Consider the following 27,250-nt stretch of genomic DNA (forward strand, 5'->3'; position numbering starts at 1 on the left):
TTCTAATCACCTTCTAAAACATCATTGAAAAAACCAAAACAGTAAGAATCTGAGATGGGGGAAGTGAAATATTCATAATTCTAGGAGAAAAATAGAGTATAATAAATGGTATCCTTTTCCAGCAGGAAAACTTGTATTGAAATATTATTTGTTTTTTAAAAAAAGGGGAGACTTTAATATTTTATCTATTCTGATGCAAATTTTGTATCTCAAAAGCTGCAATACAGCCATCATTATTTTGGTCATAGTTACTTTGCATTTTATTTTCCCCTTATGTATTTGAAGAAATTACATTTTTAAAAGATCTGGACTGGTCTGTGAAATATGCAGACAACAAAAAACTAAATCCAAACATGTACTTGCTCATCAGGAGCTGCACTTTTTCTTGTGTTGAGCAGAAGGTTCTCACTGTGTTGAAAATATTTGCAACTATTTAATTTGAAATCTAAGTAGAAAAGTAAATATTGTGTATGCAGCAAGAATGGATTCTAGTACTTTTAGGGGAAAAGGCAATTCAATTCTAAGGCATTACAGCTAACGTAGGCTGCTCTCCTTCAGCTTCCCAGCTCATGGCTGGATTGTCTGAGTTCATGTTGAAGCTTCTCTTCCAGCTGTAGCACTTACTGTTCTCTTTCTTCATCTTGTACTACTAAGATATCTACTGATTGCACTGCTGAATTTGGCAGAAGTAGACTCAGAGGACATTGAGGAAAGGGACAGCAAGAAAGATCATATACAAACATTTATTCACACAGGTGTGCACTCACATGCGTGTCTTATTTCCTTAGAAAATCAGACTTAAAAGTTCTGCAAGAGGTTTCTATATTAGACATAGACAAATAATTGCTTTGACTTGAAATGAATACGGGCTACGTGATGAAACTCAAACAAGAAGTCAAATTTAGGATGTAAAAATATCCATTACTAGAAATACAATTCTTAACAGTTAAGCATCAAAGGGTTGCTTCTAAGACCTTAAAAATTTCAAAAAGACACAAGTGATCAAGGAATCTAGGTCTCACTGCCATCTGACTGCCTTTCATAAGAGTATCAAGAGGTAGTCAGACTCAAATATGATTCTTTTTCTGAAAAAGGAGCATTTGTGGTTTTATACACTGTGCTTCCAACTGTTTTTTGAAATGCACTGCTTCAGCTGGGAATGCACCAATTTGGGAATGCAGCAAGCCTTTTCTTGATGAGAATTTGCACTCAAATGTAATGACAGAAAAACATTTCTGTTACATTTCTTCTTCAGGGTATAACTACTTGAAAGTAGATACTGCAGTACATTGGGATGATGATGCTCTACCTAGCATATATAATAGCACTGGAACCTATCTGCAGAGTCTCAGGTTTATAAAACTGGAGAAATAAGGCATAACTACCAGAATTTTTGTTATTCCGTGAAGTACCAAATACTGTGTGTCCATTTGGAAAATAATACCACCAGAAATTAGCAGTTTTAATAAATTAACAAAGTGGAAAAGAGCCATGCATGTCAATGACACAATCAATCCTGGAATTTGTACATAGGCCAATATTTTCTTCCCTCAAAAAAGCTACAGATGAACTGGCCCCAGTCCCTTCACAATAGGCTGGTTGTAAAATTTAATACAGCTGCCATGAGTTTCTCTGTACTAGGCTGCAGCAAGATATGTAAGGACTCAAGACATAGTGAGACATGCATTCATTAAAATGAAAAATGAATTTATAGTTAATTAATTTATTTGTAACTGCAGATGCATGTCCCTAGTTAAGTGTATAGAAATTGAAAGCATCAATCTCAAAATACCATGTCACTCTAAGAGAATATCTTAACATTCCCAATGCACCTTCATACAGGAATAAGAATTTGTTTTAAATAGCTTTGTCCTCTAACTAAATTCTGAATAAGATTTTGGATTAAATATGTGTTTGAAATAGAAACACTGTTGAATAATTGCCTCATGACTGTGCCATAATTAACTGTCCCAAGATTGAAAACAATAGTTTTCTGTTAATACAGGTTTTTCAGTTTTTCAGGTTAAGTTACTCTTCTCATTCTATGATGCACGTCAGCTACAGTTACCATGGATATACTAATATTACTAACTTCTAAAAAAAATTACCCTTTCATTTTGGATATACTTAAATATTTAAGGGTAAATCTTCAGATACACTGAAACTTGCTCTCAGAGTCATAATTAATTCTTTTGGAATCCTCCAAATTGCTGTTGTAGAGTACCCATTTCATGGCATGCACTGTGTTATTCAGCCAAATAGAAATGAATGCATGATTTGCTGGATTCTCCCTAGAATGCTGTAATTTACAGAATAAATGCTCAAAAAAACAGATTTGCTTTGAAAAATACATTAATCAAGATTAATGTTGCAAAAAATACCTGCCCAGGTTGTATGTTGCTCCATTTCATGTGCAGAGCATTTGAAAGTTTTTTTTAGGCTGGTGTAAGGACAACTGAAGAGCTAATTGCAATCCTTAAACCAGAAACAAGAAGTAATCTTGACAGGCAGTTAATAATGCAGTTAATAATTATGGTGAACTCCAGTGGAGATCACCTCAAATAATTTAGTGTTATTGGTACCTTTGAGAGAAGCACTGCTGCGTGCTGCGACCAAAGGAGTAACTTAGGCCCTGGAGAGAAGTACCAAGTGGCTGACAAATGCTGTCACTGGGGGCTGTTATTTCATCATTGCCATTCAACAATACATGTGACAGTGACATTGATCATAAAGGTGATCATCAAATGGCAAAGGGGAGCGTCCCTGCAGCTGACATATTGGGTACAGCTATTCTCTAGGTCTCGTAGAAACACACAAAGCAGCTCCTGAAGTGGGGAGGGGGAATCAGATTGAAAAACACAACATGGTTGTCTTTGCAGACGTATGGCAGAGACACAGAGGAAAAAAGCTCTCAGGAAGACAGTATGTTCATGTCATCTGCACGGGCAAAGAAATAAGGACGTACCCTGGCTACCCCAAAAGAGACAGTGTAACATGCACAAAGCAGATGTAAGGTCCTTCCAGTACCTGGGCAACAGCACACGTGCCTCCACCAACTGCAGAAGGCAAGCTATTAAAAAGCAGACAGCTCTCAATGCTTTATCTTTATAAATATATCTTTAAAAAATATCTTTATAAATTTCATTGGGAAATAGCATATAATGGTGCAGCCAAAGAATCTCTCAATATCAGCCAAAGGTTCTGCAGTGGATTGATGGCAATCTAAAATAAGCTCAACTCAGAACAGATAGCTTGAAGGAAAGCAGCAAATGTTTTAATTACTTTTGTAGCAGGAAGAAAGAGTGAAACCAGAAGTGAACATGGGAAAATGCAAACGTACTTACAGTATTTATCTATCCTGCCTCTAGTGAAATCCAAACTAAAATTGACAAGCAGTCAAAACTCAGATTTGAATTCACTGGAAAATATTTAGACCAAACAAATAATTTAAGACAAAATTATCACTACCTGTGCCATTAAACAAAGCTGGAAAAGTTGTGTTTTCTAATAACCTCTCAAAACCTAACTAGAATTGGTGGTAAGGAGAACGTCATTGTTTATGAAGTATTTGCAAATATGACCTTCTGTTGTGTAAACAGGAGACTGGTAGGAGTAGGAGTTTGCCAAGGTAAATGAGGATTGGGTTAGGGATCGGTTGAGTAATCTGGACATCCATAAATCGATGGGTCCGGATGAAATGCATCCAAGGGTGCTGAGGGAGCTGGCCGAGGTCATTGCTAGGCCACTCTCCATCATCTTCGCTAAGTCATGGGTAACAGGAGAGGTGCCTGAGGACTGGAGGATAGCAAATGTCACTCCAGTCTACAAGAAGGGCAAGAAGGAGGACCCGGGTAACTATAGACCGGTCAGCCTCACCTCCATCCCTGGAAAGGTGATGGAACAACTTGTTCTTGTCGCTATCTCTAGGCATATCAAGGACATGGGGGTCATCAAGAGCAGTCAGCATGGTTTTACCAAGGGTAAGTCATGTTTGACTAACCTTATAGCCTTCTATGAGGAAATTACTAGGTGGATAGATGATGGTAGAGCGGTAGATGTGGTCTATCTTGATTTCAGTAAAGCATTTGACACTGTCTCCCACAGCATCCTTGTAGATAAGTTGATCAAGTATGGGTTTGATGATCGGGCAGTGAGGTGGATCAAGAACTGGTTGAAAGGAAGAAGTCAGAGTTGTAGTCAATGGGGCAGAATCTAGTTGGAGGCCTGTGACTAGTGGAGTCCCTCAGGGGTCGGTACTGGGACCGGTGTTGTTCAACATCTTCATCAACGACCTGGATGAGGGTACAGAATGTACCCTCAGCAAGTTTGCTGATGACACCAAGCTGGGAGGGGTGGCTGACACACCAGAAGGCTGTGCTGCCATTCAGAGAGACCTAGACAGGCTGGAGACTTGGGCGGGGAAAAACCTGATGAAGTTCAACAAGGGCAAGTGTAGAGTTTTGCATTTGGGGAAGAAAAATGCCATGTACCAGTACAAGTTGGGGGCTGACCTGCTGGAGAGCAGTGTAGGTGAAAGGGACCTGGGGGTCCTGGTAGACAGGAGGATGACCATGAGCCAGCAGTGTGCCCTTGTGGCTAAGAAGGCCAATGGCATCCTGGGGTGCATTAGAAAGGGTGTGGTTAGTCGGTCAAGAGAGGTTCTCCTTCCCCTCTATTCTGCATTGGTGAGGCCGCATCTGGAGTACTGTGTCCAGTTCTGGGCCCCACAGTTCAAGAAGGACAGGGAACTGCTGGAAAGAGTCCAGCGCAGAGCCACAAAGATGATTAAGGGAGTGGAACATCTCCCTTATGAGGAAAGGCTGAGAGAGCTGGGTCTCTTTAGTTTGGAGAAAAGGAGACTGAGGAGTGACCTCATCAATGTTTACAAATACGTAAAGGGTAAGTGTCAAGAAGATGGAGTTAAGCTTTTTTCAGTGATGACCAGTGATAGGACAAGGAGTAATGGATACAAATTGGAGCATAGGAGGTTTAAGGTGAATATCAGAAAAAAAATTTTTACTGTGAGAGTGACAGAGCACTGGAACAGGCTGCCCAGAGAGGTTGTGGAGTCTTCTTCACTGGAGACATTCAAAACCCGCCTGGACGCCTTCCTGTGTGATGTACTCTAGGTGACCCTGCTCTGGCAGGGGGGTTGGACTAGATGATCTTTCGAGGTCCCTTCCAACCCCTAGGATTCTATGATTCTGTGGTAATTTTCCAGTATTCAAAAAACCTCTAATGTCTTGGAAAAGTATTTAAAACCCAAGGCATTTTGCTGAGACGATTGTCATTTACCTTGCCTTATCTAGCAAGGGTGCTAGATAATCTCATCTAGGTCCCCTTTCCCACTAAAAGTTGGATCAGTTGGTCTTTCCAAGTCCCTGCCAAACCAGACTGTTTGGTGGTTCTAGAAATCTATGATCTCTCCTTCCCTGCACAAAAAAAACAAATCCCAAAAACAAGCAAACAAAAACCCCCAAACCACAAAACAAACAAAAACAACAACAAAAAAAACCCCATACACAAAGAAAACCAAACCATAACCAAAAAAAAAAAAAGTCTCTACCTGTTGTAGAGCAGAATATCTGGCTTCCAAATCAGGCCATCAGGAAAACGGACATTCTTAACTCCCGGGTATTCCGACACATTCCACTGTAGATAATGATCTGTCCAGTACTAAGACATATACACAAAAAGTAAGTTATATCATTTCAGCCATTGGTTTACTCTGGGACTGGATAGCCTGAAACAATAGCTGTTCTCTTGTTAAAGTGATACTGTTTAGCTTCAGGCAGAGAAATGTTTGAAAAGGGTGAATTAGACCACCTAGAGCTCAATGGAAAGCATAAATATCTCATTTTCAATTCCCACTGCAGTGCACATAACAGCCCATAAAAGAATATTTGGGGTGCTTGTATTTTATTGTTCCTGCTGTCTCAGGTGCCAGTCTGGGACAGAGTAGATTTTCTTCTATAATTACACATTAACTTCAGTTACGTTTATCTTCATAGACTACTTTGTTTTCAGCTGTTGGAAATTCTCAGGTGCAATAACTTGATTACAGACATGAGAGAGAGAGCAGCCAACAGACCCTGCTGAGTGGAAAACCAACTAAAATGGCAGAATGATTAACACAAGCATAGAAAAAACATTTTGAACAACAAGGGAATAGCATGGTCATTTTAATTAAAATCCTCTTGCAATTTCTTATGGAGATAGATGGCAAAGCAAGTAGGATGACAGACATTAAGTTAGGAGAGTGGCAGCAGCTCTCAGGAGATAATGAGCCTCTTTAGAATAATTTTTCCCCTGTATCAGAAGAACCATTGGGCAATTTTCAGAGTGCTGATCAGAACAGTGATTACAGATGAAACTCAATTCTTCCATGTATAGTCCTCTTTCAAATAATTTACCACAGCATAATGGATTTTTTGGAATGGATCATAAGGCACTTGCACTGCCTGGGACTCTTAAGACAGCAGTATCTTACGATGATCAAGACTTCAGCATTACTAAATCAAGTAGAGTGAGTTGGTAACTAACATATGTGTAGTGACTCAAATTCTTACAAGTTTTCAGAAATACCTGAAACAATATCAAGACCTAAATCTCAGCCTAACAATTTTCCAGTTTGTTCAACTTTGTCTACTATGTAGCAAGTATAGAACAGATGCTTGAAAGTTTCCTAAAATTCAACCCCCTTGCCAGAATACACTAAAAGATCAAAGGGGAAAAACGCATACTTTGTTTCAAAACTCACCATTTGTAGCCAGATATTTGTTGTTAATACTTGATTTTTTTCATCCTAGGAGAAAGGAGAAAGAGATTAAGAAAAAACAAACCACAGCTTAGTACCATATAGTTAAACAACACCAGTAAATATATTTGACTATTATGAAATAGCCAAATAGCCAGGTGCTAAGGTACCTTTTAAAGCAAAGGGAATCATTGTCTTGAACTTATTGCAAGAGAAGTTTTCACAGGTACTTTTTACTATCTTTCATATTACCACAGTCAAACCTACTGTTTCCTGAGGGTGTCCTTCTGCCAAGACTCTTCCCTGGGGCTCCTCCTTTAAAAAAGAATCTCAAAAGGCAAAGCAGATTACAGTAGGGGTTGCTTGTTTCACCTTCACTAGGAGCAGCCCTCTCACTAATTAACCTTACACACCAGATGCAGGCAGGTAGTAGAAGAAGTTACTGAACAATAAAAGTGTGACTGAGCTCAGATTATGTGTGTTGAAGCTGTACTGAGCAGCTTCTTAACAGGCAAGTAGCACCACTGATATCAGTGGAACTATGCAAAAAGTGTTGGTCAGTGTTATCAGTAAACAGTCATCAGAGCAGAATATTATTATTCTGTCTGGAAGAGTTCCAATTTGAAGACCTTCTTCCCTGCCTCCTGTGACTATTTGATGTAACTTCAGGTGACATAATAGGCATCTTACTCCTGCAGTTAATTAAGAGTTTACTTCTTCACTCCTCAGACCCAGGAAAATGTTGGTGACCTTAATTCTGTGGAGCTACTGTATCAGTATCCACCTGGGTCGTGTGAAGTTAATCGAAAACACTATATACTGTCAGTATTACATGTTCTCTGAACTGAGCACACAATCCCTGTAATGGCACCAGTCAAAGTTTCATCTGCAGTCTAAGGACGTGTCATAGCAAGTTTCAGTCACTTATACAGCAGCAACTGTCAGACTTGCTTGTACATACAGACTTTTGAACTTAAATCTGTCGCTCTTGAACTGAAATGCTGTTCCTAAATGCTCAAAAGTTAAAAAAAAAAAAAAAGTTTAATCACATTTCATACAAAAAAGCTTTCTATTTTTTATTATATTCTTTACTAAAGGCCAATACTCCTTACTCTTTTGCTGTTGTTTGGTGGACTTCTAACTGAACAGGGGTGTCCTGAGAGGCCTTTAATTGAAGCCATTTTAGAGCAGCACAATAGTAAAAAGTTGCACAGCATGTAAAATCAAATATAGTGCAACGGACAATGCATGGTATTTGTAAAGCAAGTGAAGCCTTATGAAGAGCAGCATCAGTAAACGTATGGCAGTGTTACTAGGTCATGTATAATCACTATTAAACATACAACATACAGACAAATAAAAAGGTTTTAGGTAAAGATTGGCATTGTGTATGAATAAAGTCTGCCCATTCCTACCGTCCTGTAAAATTAAAATAGAAAAGTATAAGGAAGCACAGACCACACAGCTAGTGGTTCAGCACTTTTCCTCTATTTTCTGCTTCATCCCTTCCATGAACCTTACTTTTTCAAAACCATCTCAAGTGAACAACTCATTTAAATGGCATTATGGAGAAACAGGTCTCTCTAACCCTTTTGTTTCAGGAGTACATTGTTAAGCTGCATTGAATTAGGATGCTGAAGCCATCTCTAAAGCTGGCAGGCAGGGAAAGCAGTAATTAATTTGCAATAGCAGTTGTTATTCTCTAGCCATATAAAAATTAATTTGGTGCCTCTCTCAAAACCTGCTAATAGTATAAAAGCACAACAGAACTAGTTTACCTGGGATCTTTAATTCATGAATGAAGAAACAATCCTTAAGAGATCACTCATATTACCATAGAGTGAAGTCTATAGACAAGGGCTGCAAATTAAGGACATGAAAAACCTATATATGTTTCTATTCCTCATAGCCATTTTTAGGTCAGATGTAAATACCATCAATGATAACTTACCATTAATTTGACAGCATTTTCTCTAAGCTCCGTGTGCCATATGAACACAAGTTCCTGTAACGCAATGTCCCATCTGTCATGTTTGAGCAAAGCTGAGAGCACCATTGCTGTGTGGTTTCTCTGCAGAGCAGACAGTAGTTGTGCTGCTTTGCACAGGCATAACTGACCACTCAAAGGTGCAGAGTAATTCAGAGCCATTATGTTGGGGGAAGCTTGTTTCATGACTTAGCTGAATGGTATGTACTCCTGTGTGGTTAAATTCTGAGTTAAACTCCCATTTTATTCCCACTATGATCTCTTTCTACACATGAATGGCACAGCCTTAGACAGTGCTGTTTCAAAAATTCCCTGAATGCTTTTCAGTAGCAGAAAAATATTTTACAAAAGCTGGAGTGCTGCTGATGCTTAAGCTAATGATACACCATGGGGATTTATTTTGAAGCCCTGAGCCCACAGCATAGTCAGATGGACTATTTTAGGAGTACCAGAAAGAAGCTCTACTATCAACAAGCACAAATAATAGAATCAGGCTGGAGCCACCAATGAGAAGTCAAACCAGCAGAGCTGAATGGGACAGGAGAGTTTTAACCCAGCTGTGCTGCTGGCAGAATGACTCAGCTGCCTGCCACTCTGCCAGGCAGAGTAGGCACATGGCACAGTCACCACAGGATGCCCGCGGGAGAGTCTGCAGATGTATTCTGAAAGCCAAGAGTTTTTCTGAGATGTGATCTTTCACACAAACCTAACTCGAAGAGGGTATCCTGAGAGTATTAACTCAAAAGTCACTTGTACAGTGTTCATCTAAGTGAAGATGACCATGCTGTTTTCCTGCTATTTCTTTCTCTTACTTTAAGCATTTAGAGCCTAAAAGAGTATATTTGAAAAAAAATAACTCCCACTTGGATCACTATATTTAAGGTTCCATCAGTGTCTGAATTGTAAATCCCATCATTGCTCCTGAGCTATAAAAACTTTGCCGCATGCTGAGTCTTGGTTTATAGTTGTAGGGTTTTTTTATAGTGTTTGTTGGAGCAAATGGCTTCCAATGTTTTAGTCATTATGGGATTGACTCACTACAGGAAAGGTTCTGATTTTAGAGGGCTTGTCCTTCTCCATGGTCCCAAGGGAAGCTGGTGAAAGGTGGGGCAGAAGACATCCTGCAGTGTTTCTCTCAGCTCTCCACTGTTTCAAAAGCTTTACAGCAAACTGCTTTAACACTGTTTTTCATCAGAATCATGCAGTACTTCCCCATAAAATGATGGATGGGCCTGAAATGCTTTGTAGAACTTCACCTGTTTTTTCACTTTGCAGTATTTTGTAAACACATTCAGAAAAGTGCTGAACACAAAGGGAAGGCAGCTCACGTTGCAAACACCTTATACTATTAAGGAGCAAAGAAAAAGGACTTAACAGTATCTTCTAAGAAGCTTGGAAAATTAGTCAGAGAATGAGACAAGAAGCTATATCATGTTGGCTGGATTGGTGTGGGGTTTTCTTGTACCAGCTACTTCAGGTTACTTGCTGTTCAGACAGTACTGGCCAAGTAGTGCAGCTAATGAAGAGTTTGGTTCCATTCACGCAGTGGGAGGTGGGTGAGAGGCCACTTTGGTCTGCTTGATACATAACTATAGTCATGGTCTGTGAGGGCAGAGGGTAAATTGCTACTGGACTGTCTATCACATTTCTTATGGCCGTGTAGCTAATGAAGGAAAAGTAGCTGATATCAGGAAGACTTGAATGGTCCTTCATTCATTTTTGAAGGTAGAGGTAACAATTTCTGGAAGTTTTGAAGGGAATTGCACTGTCTTAATTCTCCAAGTTCATATCACTGGTTTTATTTGTATTTTCAATTTAAACAGTCTGTCAGACCAATCACCTCTGGAAACACAGTATCAGATTCTCACATCCTTCTTTAACCCCGTGTTCAACATGAGATGAACATTTGACAGTGCTTTGTGAAGGGCACTAGACTGGACATCACAGACTTTGTAAGGCAGATTATCTGCTGATTTTCAATGAGATGTCAGCACATCCAGTATCCACACTAGAAAAGCTATGCAAAAAACATGGGGAAAAAGAAGTAAAATAAGCCTGTATGCCTGTAGATTGGCAGGGCAGACAGGGATGTGCAGCACTTAGTGGGAAACACATACTTCCTAGAAGAGTTGCATAAAGTGATGTCCTGACTAAAATCTATCAGATGTAATTCTTGCACTTCAAATCCAAATTCTTTTTTTTTTTTTAATGTGGTTGAATCTCACCTAAATTACAGAAAAAGTAATGCCTCTTTGAACTGGGCTTCAGTTGCTAGGAACCTTAATAAAAGTTTGTAGAAACATTTTAAGGCATCCCTTGTTATAGCAATAATGCTAGGTTCCTGATCGGGACCTCATAGCAAGCCTGAAGTTAATAATTGTAGTTTGAAGTTAAAAATGGGCTGACAGCCAGCGAGACACACATAGGGCATTCCCTATATAGATTTTTACTTTTGTTTGCTTGAATGTCATCCTTCTGAAACCAGCATGTTAATCAGTTCGTTAGCTCTTAACTCATTGCCTCCTGGTCCAGCTTCACACACCTGGATCCCATCTGGAAACACCATAGTGACCTCCTATTCTTTGTAACTCAACATGTAAGTCAACATGGGGGACCACTGCAATTAGCCTCTCCTCATCTGCCAAGGTTAATGGTAAACTTTTGTATTAAGGGTGACTCAAGACTTCTTAGTCGTGCAGGCAGAACTGAATTTTGCTATCCTCAGGGTAAGGATGAAAATCTTTAAAAAGCTAGCCTGATGCTTCTGCAAGGACACTGAAATGAAAACTGCAGCTGCTTGCCAAGGACTACCTTGCAGTAGCCCCCGTAGGTGGGGGCTATGGCTGCAGCAAGTCTTGATCTTGAAGAATGTGGTAGAGGATGCAGAGACAGGCTGCGTCATGATGGGTGCACATTCATTACCCCTGAAGCCTAAGACATCACTTACATTGCATCTGCCAAAAGGCAAGATTAATTAAAAAGCAAAGTTGGGTGGAATTAAGGAATGTTTGGGTTTTTTGCATAGGAATAAAAAGCTACACATATAGTTAGCAATGTGAAACAGGGTTTTTTAGGCAACATAAAGAGAAAGGCAGCGGACAGGATATATGAGATCAAAGAGATCTAAACTCCTGATGCCTCTTCCTCACCTGACTCCCCTTTTTCCACAAAAGAAATAGGTTAGTGCTATTACCATTTACTTCTCCAGTAGTCAGCAATACACCTTTTTATCAGAGTGAAATGTTTTTGACTCCGCTAACACCATGTATTTCCAATTTTGCAGAAGATTATGTATAAACAGACATTACCAATGCGTAAATAATATTAAGAATATTCTGTGATCTTCAGCTCAAAACCAGGAACAGGCCACAGAGTGTTTCTGATTTCTGGAAAGTAGATGCAAAAAGTGCAAAATTATTCAATAAATGTCAGAAGTAGAAAATATAAATTTTCACCATTTCAATGCATTTTTCTAAAGACCACTTCAGACTTCAACACACATTTATATTTGGTGTTCTGACTTTGCTACATCAGTAAGATTTTTATATAAAAATAGAGCTCTGACATCTATGTCTTAATCTTGCTGGGAAGCAAGATGCCTTCAAAATTACAGCACCTGTTGCAAACAATTTAAATAGAGTTTAAGATGGTGTGTATTTACTACACAGTCAGCACAGCATGCCAGTTCTGCATCATTTGGCCCTGGCCTTGTGCTTGCCTTAGGCCAGCTCCCTTTACATCAGCTGCTACTTTGCCCGGATTCTGTTGGTGCTAAAAGCCTCCTGAAAGTTGTCTTCATTATTTTTTACTCAGCCACCCCAGGCTGCTAGTGACCTTAGTGAAAGCTGAAAGTTATTTAGAACATCACCCTTTCTTCTTTTCCACATTCCACTTCAAAGCCAAATTCAGTCCCGAGGTACCTTCACTGCAAGGGTGATACCTGACTGTGTCTTTCTCACCTTCCAACTCTGAGTCTCTCCTCTGGCTCTTTCAGACCTTTAGGGATAAGGTGTTGCTTGGGATTTAGCTAAGTATCTCCTGTAGCATTAAGATGAGTTTTGCAGTTAAATCTCTGAGATCCAGCATGAAAATTTCTTTCTTACTTTGTGTGCTTCTTGATCTTTGATTTAGCTTCTTGTAGTTTGTTGTTTTTTTTAATAAAGGAATTAAAATCTTAAGGCAAACAAAATGTGAGTAATTACTAAAGTTAAATTTTAAAAGAAAACCTATTGTATATATTGGTCTAATTTTATAAACAAGTTTATAAATATTTGTAGGAGAGGGCCACTGCTAATCCAGTAATCCTGCATGAGACAGGTGGGATTAAAATCTGATGCTGCACTCTTATTCTATTTATTTACTGTTCTTGTTTTGTTTTAGAACCATGACCTACATTCAGTGATTCCTCTGTCTGACTACATTTACTAGAACTATCTCTTGAACAAATTAGAGAGGGGGGCCACACTTACTAGAAATAATGCTGGGAAATGCAAACATTCCAGCTCAAGATGCCTCTCTTTAGCAGGTAGTGTTCTGTGACAGCCAAGAACTCATCTTGCTATTACTTCAATTTTGTGCAGCTTCTCACCTTCAAAATATGACCTATAAATGTTTACTTAATTAGAGTGTAATGTTTAAACTTTAAGTTACAGAAGATTTATTTCAAAGCAGAATCTACTTCTGTCATCTTCCTTTGAAATGTACACATCCAGGCTGGCCTGTGTATATATGAGTAATGCCATTTTCTGTATTAACTGCGCTATGGAGTAAAGCAGCATCAGCAGCACTTGAAGCTGGCCAGCCATGCTGTGCTGGGCCTAACTTCTGGGTGTTACTCCTTTAGCATATGGTACTTAGGATTTGTATAGCATTTTCCATTTGTGTGTTCCTTCCATCAGGAACATGCAAAACTGTTCAGACTACTTACCATGTTGGGTTGGGGTTTTTTAAGCTAATTATTATAAATGTGATTAAATCAGTAGAACATCTACAAAGGCTTTTTTAAAAATGACTTTGTAAACCTTCCTCCTAACCTACAAGCACATCATATTCAGCAGATTAAACACATGGAAAGTGATGCCTAGCTACAAATAACAACGCAACAGTGTCAAATTAATACAGTACTGCGTCAAACTATTACATAGCATTACAGATTTCAGTACAGCTATAAAGTTGTTTGTTTATTAATTGTCATGAGTGCTCTGTTTTGCAAGTCTGAAAAACTCCAGTTGTTTCTCCACACTAACTAACCTTACATGTTTTTGCAAGAAGCATTTGCTCTCTCCCCAGCTACTTTATCTTGCTTTAAAAGAAAGGACGAGTTTTCTGAAAACATACACTGAACTTCCCAGATGGATGCAAATCTTCACAGCAGAAAAGCTGCTGGAGAAAGCACAGAAGAGCTATCTTAACTCTGGGCAGAGTATTTGTGCAAGGAGCTTCCCAAAATGTGGGAATGTGTTTCTGTTCCATGTACACTCTGACAAGGTCTGATAGTCGTGCTTGCCGTTGACTGTAATAGGGCTTTGTCCTGGCAGTGGGCTTGAGATGTATTTTCATTGAGTTTCACAGAGAAGAAGCAGAGGTTATATATTTAAGAGCCTCATGGTGTACCATTTCTGTTACCATGGGGACATAATTGTAATAGCAGTCTTTTTTTTTGTTGTTTTGGTCCGTCATTGTTAACAAGAGATTGCATTAGATTTGAACTCACTCATCTTTGAGAAGACAAGCCAGGATCAGGCATATGAAATAAGCAGAGTACAGCATAGCTACTAACATACTTTAACATATCTTGTGTGAAAAAAAAAAATTATTTTGAAGAGCAAGAGGGGGAGGTTGCATTTTTTCAATTTATCTTATTAATTCCTATGATTCATTGTAGGCTTCAGTTGAATTATTAAATATAGCATAGATTATAAAGTGCAGTTATATTCATCACAAGAGGGCAAACTAATAACTGTGTTCTGTTGCTCTATTTACAAACAATTCTTGATTCCATGGTAGTCTTCCATCGAGAGGTCTGAACCCTGACTTGGTGTTGAATGCTGGCTCCAGGTGCTGATTATCACTGTCAGTCTGACACACATAGGCATACCAGCTCTGAACACATGCTGGGATCTGGAAACTACCAACCATTCCACAGGCTAAAATGGAATAATAAAGCCCTCGTAGCCCCACTCCTTAGCATTAAAACAAGAGGGAATCAGCACTTTTGAAGTTGATTTATTTTCCTAGAGGTTAGATGCAAAGTGTAGAAGTTGAAAGGTCAGGTTGTTACACCTAGGTGTAATGCCAGGATAGCATTATATCAAAGGATTTGACTGTATTTTTATTCTTGATAATGACATATTTGACTTTTTATTTAGCCTTTCTCCTCAATATGTCATATGGAAACACTGTTATAGCATGTACCTTTAGCAAACTAAAGTGTGAGGAAAGCAGGTGATTTCAAGGATAGAAGAGAAAGTTATGGGAGAACAACGAGCTGAACACAAGGCTGTCTCTTCCTCTCCCTTCGTGTGATCAGAGCACACAGCTCCAGCACCTGCTGCTAGCATTTTTTCATTTTTCGAGCATCATCAGCAGAAATTTCCACACCTGACCAAAGCACATTTTCCATGGTTTAGCATCAGTTCATATGCTGAAACTGCAGAACTGTTGAGGAACACTAGAGCTGCAGAGATAGAGGCATCTGACTAGGACACAACCACAGGGAATAGTTCTGTCCACTACAAATGGACATAGTTAGAGCTGGCTTCACAGGATCAGTTAGCAAAGTACCATTACTCATCCCAGGCAGTCTTTCTAACTGTTCTATCTTATCTCTATCTTTCCAAGCATAGGCAAATTAAGCAAGAAGGAGTAGCTCCAAAATTCCTGTGATATGTGAGATAATCCGTTATCCTTGATGTCTTGGGTTTCCATTCAATCTAGGATACAGCACAGATGTATTACAAAGACACCTTACTAACTCAGGAAGAGAGGATGAATCAGCATTACAGAAATTCTAGTTATTCTTTACATCCTCTGAGGGACAGGTTTGAGTCCTCTTTTACATGGTCTTCATTTTCAGCTTTCCCTAAAAATTAATATGGTCCCCACTTCTCTTTAATGCCTGTAAAGAATCTCTGACAAAGGTACTGAGAAACTAAGGTTGGCTGAGAGGAATATATTGTTGAAAATCAACTGTGTGTCTCCTCACAAATGCAACAAGTGTCATGACTGAAATGTCAGACCACCTACAGAATCTTTCAGGCTGTTGTTTTCTGCAACACAAAAGGGCAAACTCTCCTGTGAACAGAACACTTCTGTACTTCTGTCTGGTGGGGCCAGAGATGGAGTGAACACTCCAAAATCCATTAAAAATGCTAATTTTAATATCTTGAGCTCGGTGAGTGGTTCTGTCAACCTTCCAGTGCTTGTTATTATTTTTTGTCTTCAGTCTTGTATTTCATGGCATTGGTGGTAGTGAATAAAAGGCCTCCTTCTTTCCTCTCAAATACTTAACTGATACAACTGTGTAGTTCTTGAGAGTAATTATGGAGATGCCAGCCACAGAAATACAATACTCAGGGATGAACACAGAAAACAAGTCCAAGATAGTAGTGCTGTATAATTAAACACATGCGTGGGTCCACCAGCTCTGCATGTAGTTATCAATTGTCTTCCTTTCAGGCTACTCCATTATGAGGATCATAGAAGCAATATGGAGATGGGATAATAGGCCATGCAAGTACAGCTTCACATCACTACAATAGGATTTTGTAGAAAAGGAACTGGATAAATATATTCTTACAGCTTCATCCCATGCTTTTCACACTTCCAAGTTGGCTGTTGCTGAGGCCACTGTTAACAGCCTTTCCTTTTACAAATAAAATTCCAGTTTCAGATAACAGGCATAGACATGCAAGCAGAGATGAAGGTTAAATCTGAACATAAATTTACTTCAGGCTTCTTCTGGTTATTATTGGAAAATAATTATTTTAATTTTTAATGAATTAACAATTAAAAATAGTTAGCACATTAAAAATAAATTATTTAAGTAATTGAACTTTAAAAGATTTCTTTTTCTATATAAGTGTCTGTACATATGTGCTCCCTGCTGCCAACCCATTGTGAGATCTTCCTTTTTTTTCTTTGCCTTTTTTGTAACTCACAGATATATTTAGACTGGGAACAGTTCGATTGTTTAGTAGTCCATTCATGCAAACGTGGTGAGGAGTTCAGGGGAAACTGAAGAATTCAACTTGGTATCATCTAAATTTGAAGTAATTAACATTTGAATGTTTCTATGTTAATACGGTGTTCATAGATAGAAAAGCATTTGCTTGCAATCTATTGACAATACTTTGTTCAACTGCTGTCAGCACTATTTGATTTGTAAACTACTGAAAACTTTTTATAGTGTGTGCTTTTCTGAGAGGAAAGCAGGCACTGTATCTGCACAGATCTGAGAATACAGCCCTCAAATGAAACAGAGAACAGAAACACACCACCACCTACGTCCCTGTTCAGGAGCCACAGCCCATCAGGAAAACCATTTAAAAATTATAAACCACCTCTGGTAACCTGCTGTGCTCACCAGGCTCCTCTGGTAACAGAGTTGCTGCCAGAGATCACAGAATCATAGAATTATTAAGGTTGGAAGGGACCTTGAAGATCAAGTTCCAACCCCCCTGCCGTGAGCAGGGAACCCTACCACTAGACCAGGCTGCACAAAACCTCATCCAACCTGGCCTTAAAAACCTACAGGGATGGAGCATCAACAACCTTCCTGGCCAACCCATTCCAGTTCCTCACCACCCTTACAGAATTTCTTCCTAATATCTAACCTAAATCTATGCTGTTAGATATTTAGAAGCACATGAAAAATGTACAAGTATCACAGAAATAAGGTTGCACTTTCTCTTAGTATATCAGTATCTCACCACAGTAGAGGAGAGGTGTTGTTTGCTTGTTTAAATAGATCAATTATTAGAATATTTTAGATGGTTATTTGAAATTATCTATTTCTCATATTTCATGGGGTAGCAGAATACTCTGGTTTCTGTTCAAATCCAGTAACTTTTACAGATATTAAACTAACAAAAATACCAGAAAGCATATCCCAGCACTGTTCCAGTTTTCTAAACTCTCTGGAATAAATCATGGTAGAATGGAAATGCCTGCAAGATGAAAGTGAAAATAGTTCTCCCTTTAGCTTGGAGGGAATAAAGATCAAGCAGCAAAGTGAGAGGAAAATAAAGCTTGGAGAGACTTTTTCTAATGTACACAAATGAATGCTAAAAATTAAAATAATAATGCAGATTTGAGGCTTCTGCCACAACCATTGTTTGCCAAGAGGCTGCTGAGGTTTGATAAACAGCTTAGGAACAACTTTAGCACCATTTCACGACAAGCCTCTGGATTTGATTGTTTTACTTGTCTTTCCAGATATAAACATATTATTTGGGTGTTTGTTGGGGTTTTTTTTTGGCAGGGGTGATGTTTGTTTTATAATCTGTTTCTTTACAGAAGCTGTTCTGCTTCTTTGAATGACAGCATATTTTTCTTTTTAAAACTTAAAGATATTTCACATTACTGTCTTGACCAGTGGGTCCAGAGTATTTGGTTGCAAATAGTGAGTTGCAGAGGCTTTGCTAAGCACTGTGTGTAAGTAATTGAAGTTAACTGTATAACTTACACTGTGTAAAATGAAACAAAGCTTTATATATCAAAGGCTTTTGTCCAAGTCATACAAGTAACCAAGGGCAATGTAGGATGAGCAAACTTTGACTGAGTTCAGATAAACATCAAAAAGTTTGCATGGTTTCATATTTCCTCTAGTCTGCACAAGTGAGTTGGATAGCCTAAAGAAGCAGGATTTCTCTTGAGATTCTGCTGCTGCTCACTGCATTCAAACAACTATTCAGCACTTTTATTTTCCTTAACTAGAAATTAAAAAAAAAGAGAAAGGAACAGGAGAAACTGGAAAATAAGCAAAAATCATTCTACAGTAAATTATTTAATTAGCTAGCAAATGTCTAGAGGAACCATGCAAGATTCCTGTCTAGATGGTGTTACACATCAGAAGTAACAACTTGAATATGCACATAGGTGAATAACTAAATGCAACTGAAATTATTAAATATTGATTGTTCTCCTATTAGAAAGAAAATAATTTATGAACAGACTTGACCAAAATGGACACTTTCATACCCACCAAAATGTTTGTCACCATAAGTCTTGCTACAGAATTCACAAGCTAAGATAGTATCGATCCAGCATTTTCCCCACTTCTAGCAAAGAGGCTCAGAGATAGAATTAGCTTGGGGTTTTGCTAAGTATGTGTCAGATTTTAAACCAAGAACCATGGGTAGAGGTTTTTGAGCAGCTTAAGCTAATCTAAATACAAACTAAGTACAGGTCATCTAGAAAAATAACTACTCAAAAAATAGGTACATCCAGTTCAGTCCCAGGGGCACTGGTGCAAGACCCTGGGGTGGGAACATGCAGCCAGCAGAGTGCGGAGATCAGCTTAGGAGACTCACAAATGGTGTTTTGTGGTCCACAGAGAAAGTTGGTATAAATTCTAGGTTCAAACCAGAAAGCCCCAGAACACAGTACTGTTTTCAATAGTTGCAGAGTAAAATTGTTGAACCTTCTTAGAAAAATCTAAGAAGACATATTAACAAAAATCACTATCAGAAAGCCACTGGTTTTATCCCAATGCAATAATTCTTCTAGTCTTAACTTCAGCATTTTTATGCTAAAGTTTTATTTAACACTGTCTTGTATGCTTTAATAATTATGATATCAAAAATTCTGATGTTAAAATAATCTAGTCTGTCAAAACGTAATTAATTTGTAACTGTTTTTGGAACAAAAATTATATTTTCAGCTGTCTTTACGTAACATCTAGCACAAGGATAGTCTGGACTGGACATCAATTATAGTTGATGGAATGATAAAAAAAAAAAATACAAGTACCTGTCCTCATACAGAGGCAGTACTAACCTGTCTTTGGTTCCAGTTTAAAAAAAGCACTTTGGCATAAAATCAAACTCATTCAACTAAAGCATCCAGTGAGTGGATTATTTCCAGTGCATCCAAATAGTTCTTAAAATACTGTACCCCAAATTTAATGTAATTCAGGCTTGGAAAAAAACATGCATCAAATTGGGTCGAACGAGTCCTTTAACAACAACATAATGTTAAATTCTAGTTTTGCTCTCAGAATTCTTTGAGCCCTTCTCATAATTATGTCATCTGCAAGTTTAATGAAAATATTACTTATTCTGGCTTCCAGGTGAAATGAAATTAAAAGAGAGATTCCTGGGGAATCTTATGATGTAACTAAATTCACCACTTTGACAGTGAACCTTTTGTGCTTATTCTTAAACTTTGCTTAGTTTTTTCAACTCAGATATTTCTAAACATTTTCTGATTCAGATCCAGGGAGATGTTTAACATCAGCCTACTCATTCAATATACATCATTTTCCTGCAAGAAGTTTTGAAACAAGATATCAACAAATCAGAGAGATGTAGGTTTTTTCATTTATTTCATCAAATTGCTTGGCATTTCTCATTTCAAAAAAATTGAAATAAATATCTATAAAAAGCAAAAGAAACCTCTTATTCCATCTTCTGATATTATAGCAACTCAAGTGTCCTTGAAGAGCACTTCTGGCCAGTGGGCTGTCTCCACTTTACTTTCACTTCTGGATGATTTAATTGCAAGATTGTTTGCAAAGGTTTATGAGCAGTGACTTTTCTGCTAAGGAATACAGGAATAACGTGAACTGAAAGATACCTTGGATCTCTCTCTTTAAAGTTCTTGACACAGAAGCATTTTAAAAATCTACCCCTTTCAAACATATTTCTTTCCATTTTGCCCTCCATCCTCTTCCACCTAACTTCCACCTTTCTTCCAAATTCCTTTGCTGTCTCTGGGGTCTTATATGCACTCCCACTTCTCTAAGCACTCCTTCACTTTCCTAGCTCTCCTCTTTATTCATGTGTCCCCAAACTGCATCTTTTCCCTCCCCATTTAGCAACACTTCCTATAATTTACTATGCCAGCTTGCATTCTCATTAGACAGTTCATTAACTCTATTTTCTACTGGACTAAACTAATTTTGGGCTGTCAGCACTTATAAATCCCTCATTATGTAGTCCTGATACTAGTCTGCATATTAATATGCAATACCAATAAAAAGAAAATCCTATCTGCAAGCCCAGGATAGAAATAATTGCTAATTTTAGAAGGAAAGGGTTAAACTGTAAGGTAGGAAGCATCCACAGTGATTGGAAAAGGTTTCATGTACTGTCTCCCCTTTCCTATCAGCAAAGTCAGAGTGGAATGGAAGAGATTTCAAGTAAGAAACAGCAGCAGCCAAGATCCAGCTGGCTCAGTCTGTTCTGGCAGGGATTTGACAGATCTGCTCTGGATAGGTCTAACTCCCAGTACAGCTTGTATCAGCAGAGAAGCCATTAAAGTGAATATATAAACTACAGGAAAGTATGATGGTGACATGGTTTGTTTCTAGCTTGTTAAACCACTAATTGTTATTACAAATAGCTGTCATTCCCACCAGCATTTGCTTCTTGTTGACAATGAAGAAAACTTGTTTGTTTTATAGTGTGAAGCTTAATTTACTTCATGGTTCGTTTCTTTCTTGGCCTGTCAATCCCAGATCTCTGAGAATGCAATGCAGTCAGTTTTACAGCAAGCAGAATGAGTTGTAACTAAACTGCCAGTATGAAAACCATGGCTTCTTGCTGGTTATTATTATTATTGTTTATGCTGAAGGGATTTTTTTCAAAAGGCACAGGATCAAAAACTCCCTTTTGAATTGTATTAGCCAAGACCACCAGTCAGTGACTATACCTAGATTGGTTAGTGATCTGTGGATATTTGCCCTTCAGTTTGTATGGGTTTTTTTTAATTAAACTTGACAACCCTGGAAGAAACCAACTCTTTGAAGCTGACTGCCTGCTGGCCTTTAGCCATTTGTATCTCCCACAGCCAACTGTTCATACAGTAGTCAAGGACATGGTTACAGCTATGTCAGGAGTGTAAGGAGGGGAGAGCCTGACTATTACTCCTTTGAATTACAAAGGAAAGCTTTATAGTATACATTAGGTATAGTAGGAAAAAAGTCTCATGCGCATTCAGCTTATTCTATCCAGGATATGTTTTTGATGACATAAAGAAGGCTTCTGTAAGCTGTGTCATCACTAGAAGGGTTTGGCCATACAACAAACCTTTTCCAGAGTGGTTAATATTTAAAAACATACTAGTTTAACGTATTCAGGCCAAATGTGTTTGTCTTGAATGACACCAAAAGTGCAGTTTCTGAAAGCCAGGGAAAAAATTGGTCTGTTCACAGCCCTGTTTTATTTTGGATCAAAGTGCTTTTTTGAGCTCTCCTGCTCTGAAATAATTCTGAAATTAATTGTATGTAGTGTGGTGCTAACAGTAACAAAAGCAATCAAACGACAAAAACCCCCACAGTATCAAGGTTTTTATCCTGGTTATCAAAACAAACCAAGCACTAGAGAAATGTTTCCTGAACACAGAGTTGTACAAAAATCCTTTGAAGGGGACTGTGCTGTCCTGTAGCAAAACAAAAGATCCTCCAGTAGCTGTGAGAAGGCACATAGGCAGCAGGAGGTTGTTTCCCAAGAGTGAGCTACAGAAGAAGGACTTGTAAACTAAGTCCATGTTTGGGAAATGCTTTTACTGAAGCCTGGTTTAAGATTCAGTTGAAGTACCATGTACTGTGCCAAGTTCTGCAGAGATAAATTACAATGTGGAGTTTTGTTCAGGTGCTCAGTTTGAACTGGCCTTGAGCAGACTGGCTACGTTTTCCTGAAGATACTGGCCTATTACTACCAAAGATAAAAATCTAATTAAAACCAGATACCTAGGGTGGATAGCTACAACTGGAGACTCCAGCCAGCAGGAGCTATGGCAGAGCACTAAGGGGCCTGATGCTCTGGAAAGAAGAGCTAGATCAAAGCTCCACCACACGGATGATACGGAGCCAAGAGAACAGAGTGGTTATTTCTGCCCTGTCCTCCACATTCCCTGCCATACATGGCAAGAGACCCACGAAGATCTGAGCCAGAGAGAATTGCTGCAGCAGTAGCCCAGGTGGGGACCTGCAGGCAATTGACCTTTGAAGCACTGTCTGTCCCATGCTGTCCTGTGTTCTCTTCACTACAGCTTCCTTCTCTTACTCTCATCTGACCTGCCCTGTACTTGTGACCCCCACTGCCCTTCGAATGCCTCTTTCTTTAAGTGTTACCTTGACAAATTCTAAAGGAATCAAATTAGAAAATTAATTATGAAATTAACATGCCCCTTATTAACACAGTATAATTTCTTCCTTTTGTGTTGTTCGACAAGGACAGAGCTGACAGATTTTGCCTGTTGGCTTTACTGGCACTGACACAAACAGCTCACTGACTATGACTGCCTGCTCTCACGTTAGCAAACAGTAAATATCACACTGTTTAATACACATCCCCATTTTCACCTTAAGTCTAATAAATGTAAAACTTGCAAAAATGTGCATAGAAACTATGAGCATTTAAACCTGCAGAGTTCTGTGTGTGATGTGCTGACCTTTAGATACTACATAACAGTGTCTGGAATTTGGCACTCAGCATCTTGTAAGGGAACAGGAAGCAAGCCTCTTGTCAGGAATAATCCATCTTTTTTTTTAAATTCTGTTGTGCCTTGTACTTTAAGGATCTGATGGAAAGATAATGACATTTTGAGGTTATCTACTAGTTTTAAGTAATTAACTTCTTTATTAGTGGCCATAGCTATTTTAATTCAGTAAAAATTAATACTTTAAACCTATTTATGTGTAGAGTTTGATCTCTGTGACAGAGTGAAGCTTAAACTACTTGTATTCAAACTCAAAAGATTCTATGGCACATTTTACAAGCCTGCCAAGCACTGGACAGGAGTATCTATTGGTACACCAAGCAACTGTGGTTGCAAATAGAACAGCTAAAATTTAAGTATATAGAATGTAGCCATCTTGTTTAAGTAAGATAAGAAATAATATAACTTGGATTTTGGCCAGGACACCTCCTTCCTCTCCATGCCCCCCATCTCCAAAAATAAGAAGTTCTTTAGTTACCACCAGAAATCAATAACTTTGGGTTTGCAAATCCCTCCCCCCAACTCCTCAACTACACTTCTTGGCTCTTAGTTAAAGATTCAAAAGGCAAAGTCTGCAGTTTGAGCTTCACTTTAAATATTTCATACCTCTAAGAGGGTTGGGAAATACTGATGTGAGATCTAAGAAAGAGGCAAACTTTACTTTTGAGTTTACTTCTTTAAAAAGGCAGTCTAAGTTTGGTGTTGTGTCGTAAATTATTTGTGCTTTCCAGTATCTTGCAGTCTTCTTTTGGAAAATTCACCCTTTTAGAGAAATACTTTCCTAGAAGGTTACAGACTCACCACATCCATGATCTGCATGAGGCTGAGAGTGAAATAGACGGTGAGCGGCTGGGAATCATTTGCAACTGGTCGCTCCAGAGGGTTGTAATTTTTCAGCAGTTCTTTATAAAGCTTCCTTTGGAACTCTCCTTGCAGGGACTCTTTAAGCACAGGAATAAATAGATAAGTACAGCTAGGACAGATGCTCTTTTCCTGCTGTCAGATATTATGTACCTATTATTTTACCTGCTGCATTCCCAGAAAAATGTCACTGTAATTATAGTAATATAGTTCATTAGCTACTACAGCAAAATCTTTCCACAAATGTATCACTTTCTTTTCATCCATGTCTGTAAGGGAGATTCCCTCTTTGATCATTTCTTGGCTGGCCAGGAGTGATAAATTCTAAATGCTAATGATGCTTTGTCAACACATGCACCCTCTGGCCCAGCGGCAAGAAGTGATGAAGAGGAAATACAGCACCTGTATTTTGACACCTGTCCTGGCAAAGCTATAACCAGAAAAGCAGAACATGGATATGGGAGAGGGCATCAGCAAGACAATGGGAGAAAAATGGCCACAGGTTAGACTGAGTCCTGCTCTCAGACTGCTTCAGATTGAGAACTCTTTGGGACAAGTACTCTGCTTCATTCTGTGTTCATGCAGCTACCAATAAAGCGAGAGTGTGGGGTTCCTGGCAGAGAGGGTAGGCACTGCATTAATATGCGTGATAATATTCAGGGATTTCTGTCCATTTTACACCTCAAGTCCAGGAAGGGTTTTTATTCTGCCGTTTTTCTAGACAGGTAGAAGGGAGCATGTCCACTTGGGTGGAGCAGAGTAGACCAGGAACAGAGGCAATTTCCGAATGGAAGGAAATCTGGGTCAGGGAAGGAACAGGTCCTCTGGATGCCAGCCCTCCCCGTCCCCCCTCCAGACGGACTTTCCTCTTCCCTCTTATTTTCTAGTCCTGAACTCTCCCCCGCAAAAAGCCATCATAGTATCTGCCCTGAAGCAGCTACCATTTAAGTGCCTTGAAGGAGTTTGCTGCCCCATCCCCGTCGCTCCGTCCCTCTCCCGTGTCCCTACCCGGCAGCTCCCGGCGCTGACAAGCCCGCGGAGTGGCCCGGGACAGCCCCCAGCCGCAGCGCCCAGGCGTGGCGGGAGAGAAGGCTGCGGAGAGGGACTGCGCGGGGCCGGGGACCCACCGTGTCGAGGAGGAGTCCGGGCAGCTGCCCCTGCCCGCCCGCCCTGCCGCAGCCCGCCCCGGCTGCCCGCGGAGCTCGGCATTCACTCACCGCGCACAAGCCCCGCCGCGGCGAGCAGCCACAGCGCCAGCTCCTGGAGGCCCATTCCGGGAGACCCAGCGCGGCCAGGGAGGGTGACGGCAGCGGCGGCTTCTCCCGCCGCCGAGCCCCGCCAGCCCCGAGCGGCGCGGGCAGGTGCGGAGCCGGGGATCCGGGCTGCTGGGAGGCTCTGGCGCCCCAGGGACCTGCGGCAGCTCGGCCCCTTCCTGCGCCCGCAGCGGAGCTCGCCCTACGGCGGTGCCGGCTCAGGCGGAGCGGAGGAAGGCTGACGGCCCGCCTCCGCCTCCTGCCTCTGCCTGATGGATCTCCCTCCCTTCCCTAATCCTTGAGCGTCCCCGGCCCAGAGGGGAGGGAGTGGAGCCGATCTCAGCCTGTTGCCACAGCAGGAGAGATGCGGTGCGTTAGGCAAGGCGGCCCCGGCATTATAGAGACGAGGGGGGGGCAGCCCCCTCCCCAGCCGGCAGCCGCCGCTCCCCGCAGCCCTCCCTGCTCCCCGCCAGCTGACGCCCCCCGCAGCGGCCCGGGTGCGCGGGGCGCCGGCCGCCGACCCTCCCTCCGCGCCGGCGGGGCAGGGTCTCCAGGAGCGGAGGAGGCTGCTCCAGGCGGGGCCCGGAGCCAGCCGTGCCCACTCCCGGCCCCAGCAGGGCAGCCGGAGTACCGCGGGGGAGACACCCTGCCTGCGCCAGCCGGAAAGCCAAAGGGCGTCCTGAGTGTCACGGCGCTGCCCGCCCAGCTCCCCTCCCCTGCTCAGCCAGGTGCTCGGTCATTCTCCTTTGCCATCAGCAGCGGCTGCTGCTGTGAAAGGCATAAATTAGCCCAAAGGGCAGCGGAGTTTCCCCGGGCAGGACTGCCGCTGCCTGGGGCGAGCGCGGCGGCTTGAGGGGAAGGGTAACCACGGTGGGGATCCAGGGCGGAGCGCATCCCTGCTGGCCTTAGCCAGGAGTTGGGCTTCAGTCACCTTTTGGGGAGGAAGGAGATGGGCAAAACTGTCTTGCATACATGGCTGTTAAATCCCCAGTGGAGATGCAGGGCTGGGGGCTCAGGTGCTAGATGTTTTGCCTAGATGTTGAAAAAAAACAGTCCTGGCTGAAGGCCGTTGTGTTTAGTGCTTGACAAACACTGAGTAGAATGATGCCTGAGCTCCTGCCAGGTGTAGGTACCATAGCTAGAAAGCAGGCCTAGAAACTCCAGTGCATTTTGTTGTCTGGTTCCTGTTTGCAACTTTAAGCACATTGTTGAGACCACATATGGGTTATTTCTTTCTGTCCAAATCCCTGCCCTTCAAATCCAGTTGCTGCATTGGACACATGTCCTAGGCAGCTGCATTAAAAGGAGAATGGTATTGAAGAGTGCCCTTGTTTGCAAGGGGTAACTAAAGGCTTATTTTTCAAATAACCCAGCAAGCAGCACTTTATTAGTCCATGTTAATTCTCAGCTTCAAAAATCCAGGCAATCTGTTTTGGATGAAGCACTGACCTAATTGTGGAGCCATTCTTGAATTATTCTTTAAACATTGAGCACAGATGAAAATGGGAGCATCCTGAGTAGCCCAGCACATTGGTGCATTGTGTTCCAGCCATAGCGTACAGGAGGACCAAAACATTCCCCTTTTTAAATGAGCCAACACTCCAAATGGCTTTACCAAGGAGTGGTGGTGGAAACCAGCAAGTGGCAATGGTAACTCTGCCAACAGCCAAGGATAGCTGATGTAGGGGCCTACACTGTCAGAGTTCTCAGGTATTTTTTTTAATAGTC

At 40.6% G+C, this 27,250-nt stretch overlaps 1 protein-coding gene across 2 annotated transcripts in view; it reads right to left on the reverse strand.

Moving 5' to 3' along the window:
- CHRFAM7A (CHRNA7 (exons 5-10) and FAM7A (exons A-E) fusion) overlaps positions 1-25,905 on the reverse strand; it is a 35,808-nt gene extending 9,903 nt beyond the window's left edge. The window contains exons 1-4 of one of the 2 annotated variants that reach the window (XM_051628601.1): positions 25,487-25,905; positions 24,210-24,349; positions 6,761-6,805; positions 5,567-5,676 (exon numbers count right to left, since the gene is read on the reverse strand). In XM_051628601.1, the coding sequence (XP_051484561.1) occupies positions 5,567-5,676; positions 6,761-6,805; positions 24,210-24,349; positions 25,487-25,541 (350 nt within the window). In that variant the 5' untranslated portion in view covers positions 25,542-25,905. Of the gene's footprint in view, positions 1-5,566; positions 5,677-6,760; positions 6,806-8,708; positions 8,756-24,209; positions 24,350-25,486 lie in introns of those variants that run through there. The other variant, XM_051628602.1, reaches the window with a different exon arrangement.
- Positions 25,906-27,250: the final 1,345 nt, after the last annotated feature.

Source organism: Apus apus, chromosome 10 (assembly GCF_020740795.1).
Source record: "Apus apus isolate bApuApu2 chromosome 10, bApuApu2.pri.cur, whole genome shotgun sequence".
Classification (NCBI taxonomy): domain Eukaryota; kingdom Metazoa; phylum Chordata; class Aves; order Apodiformes; family Apodidae; genus Apus; species Apus apus.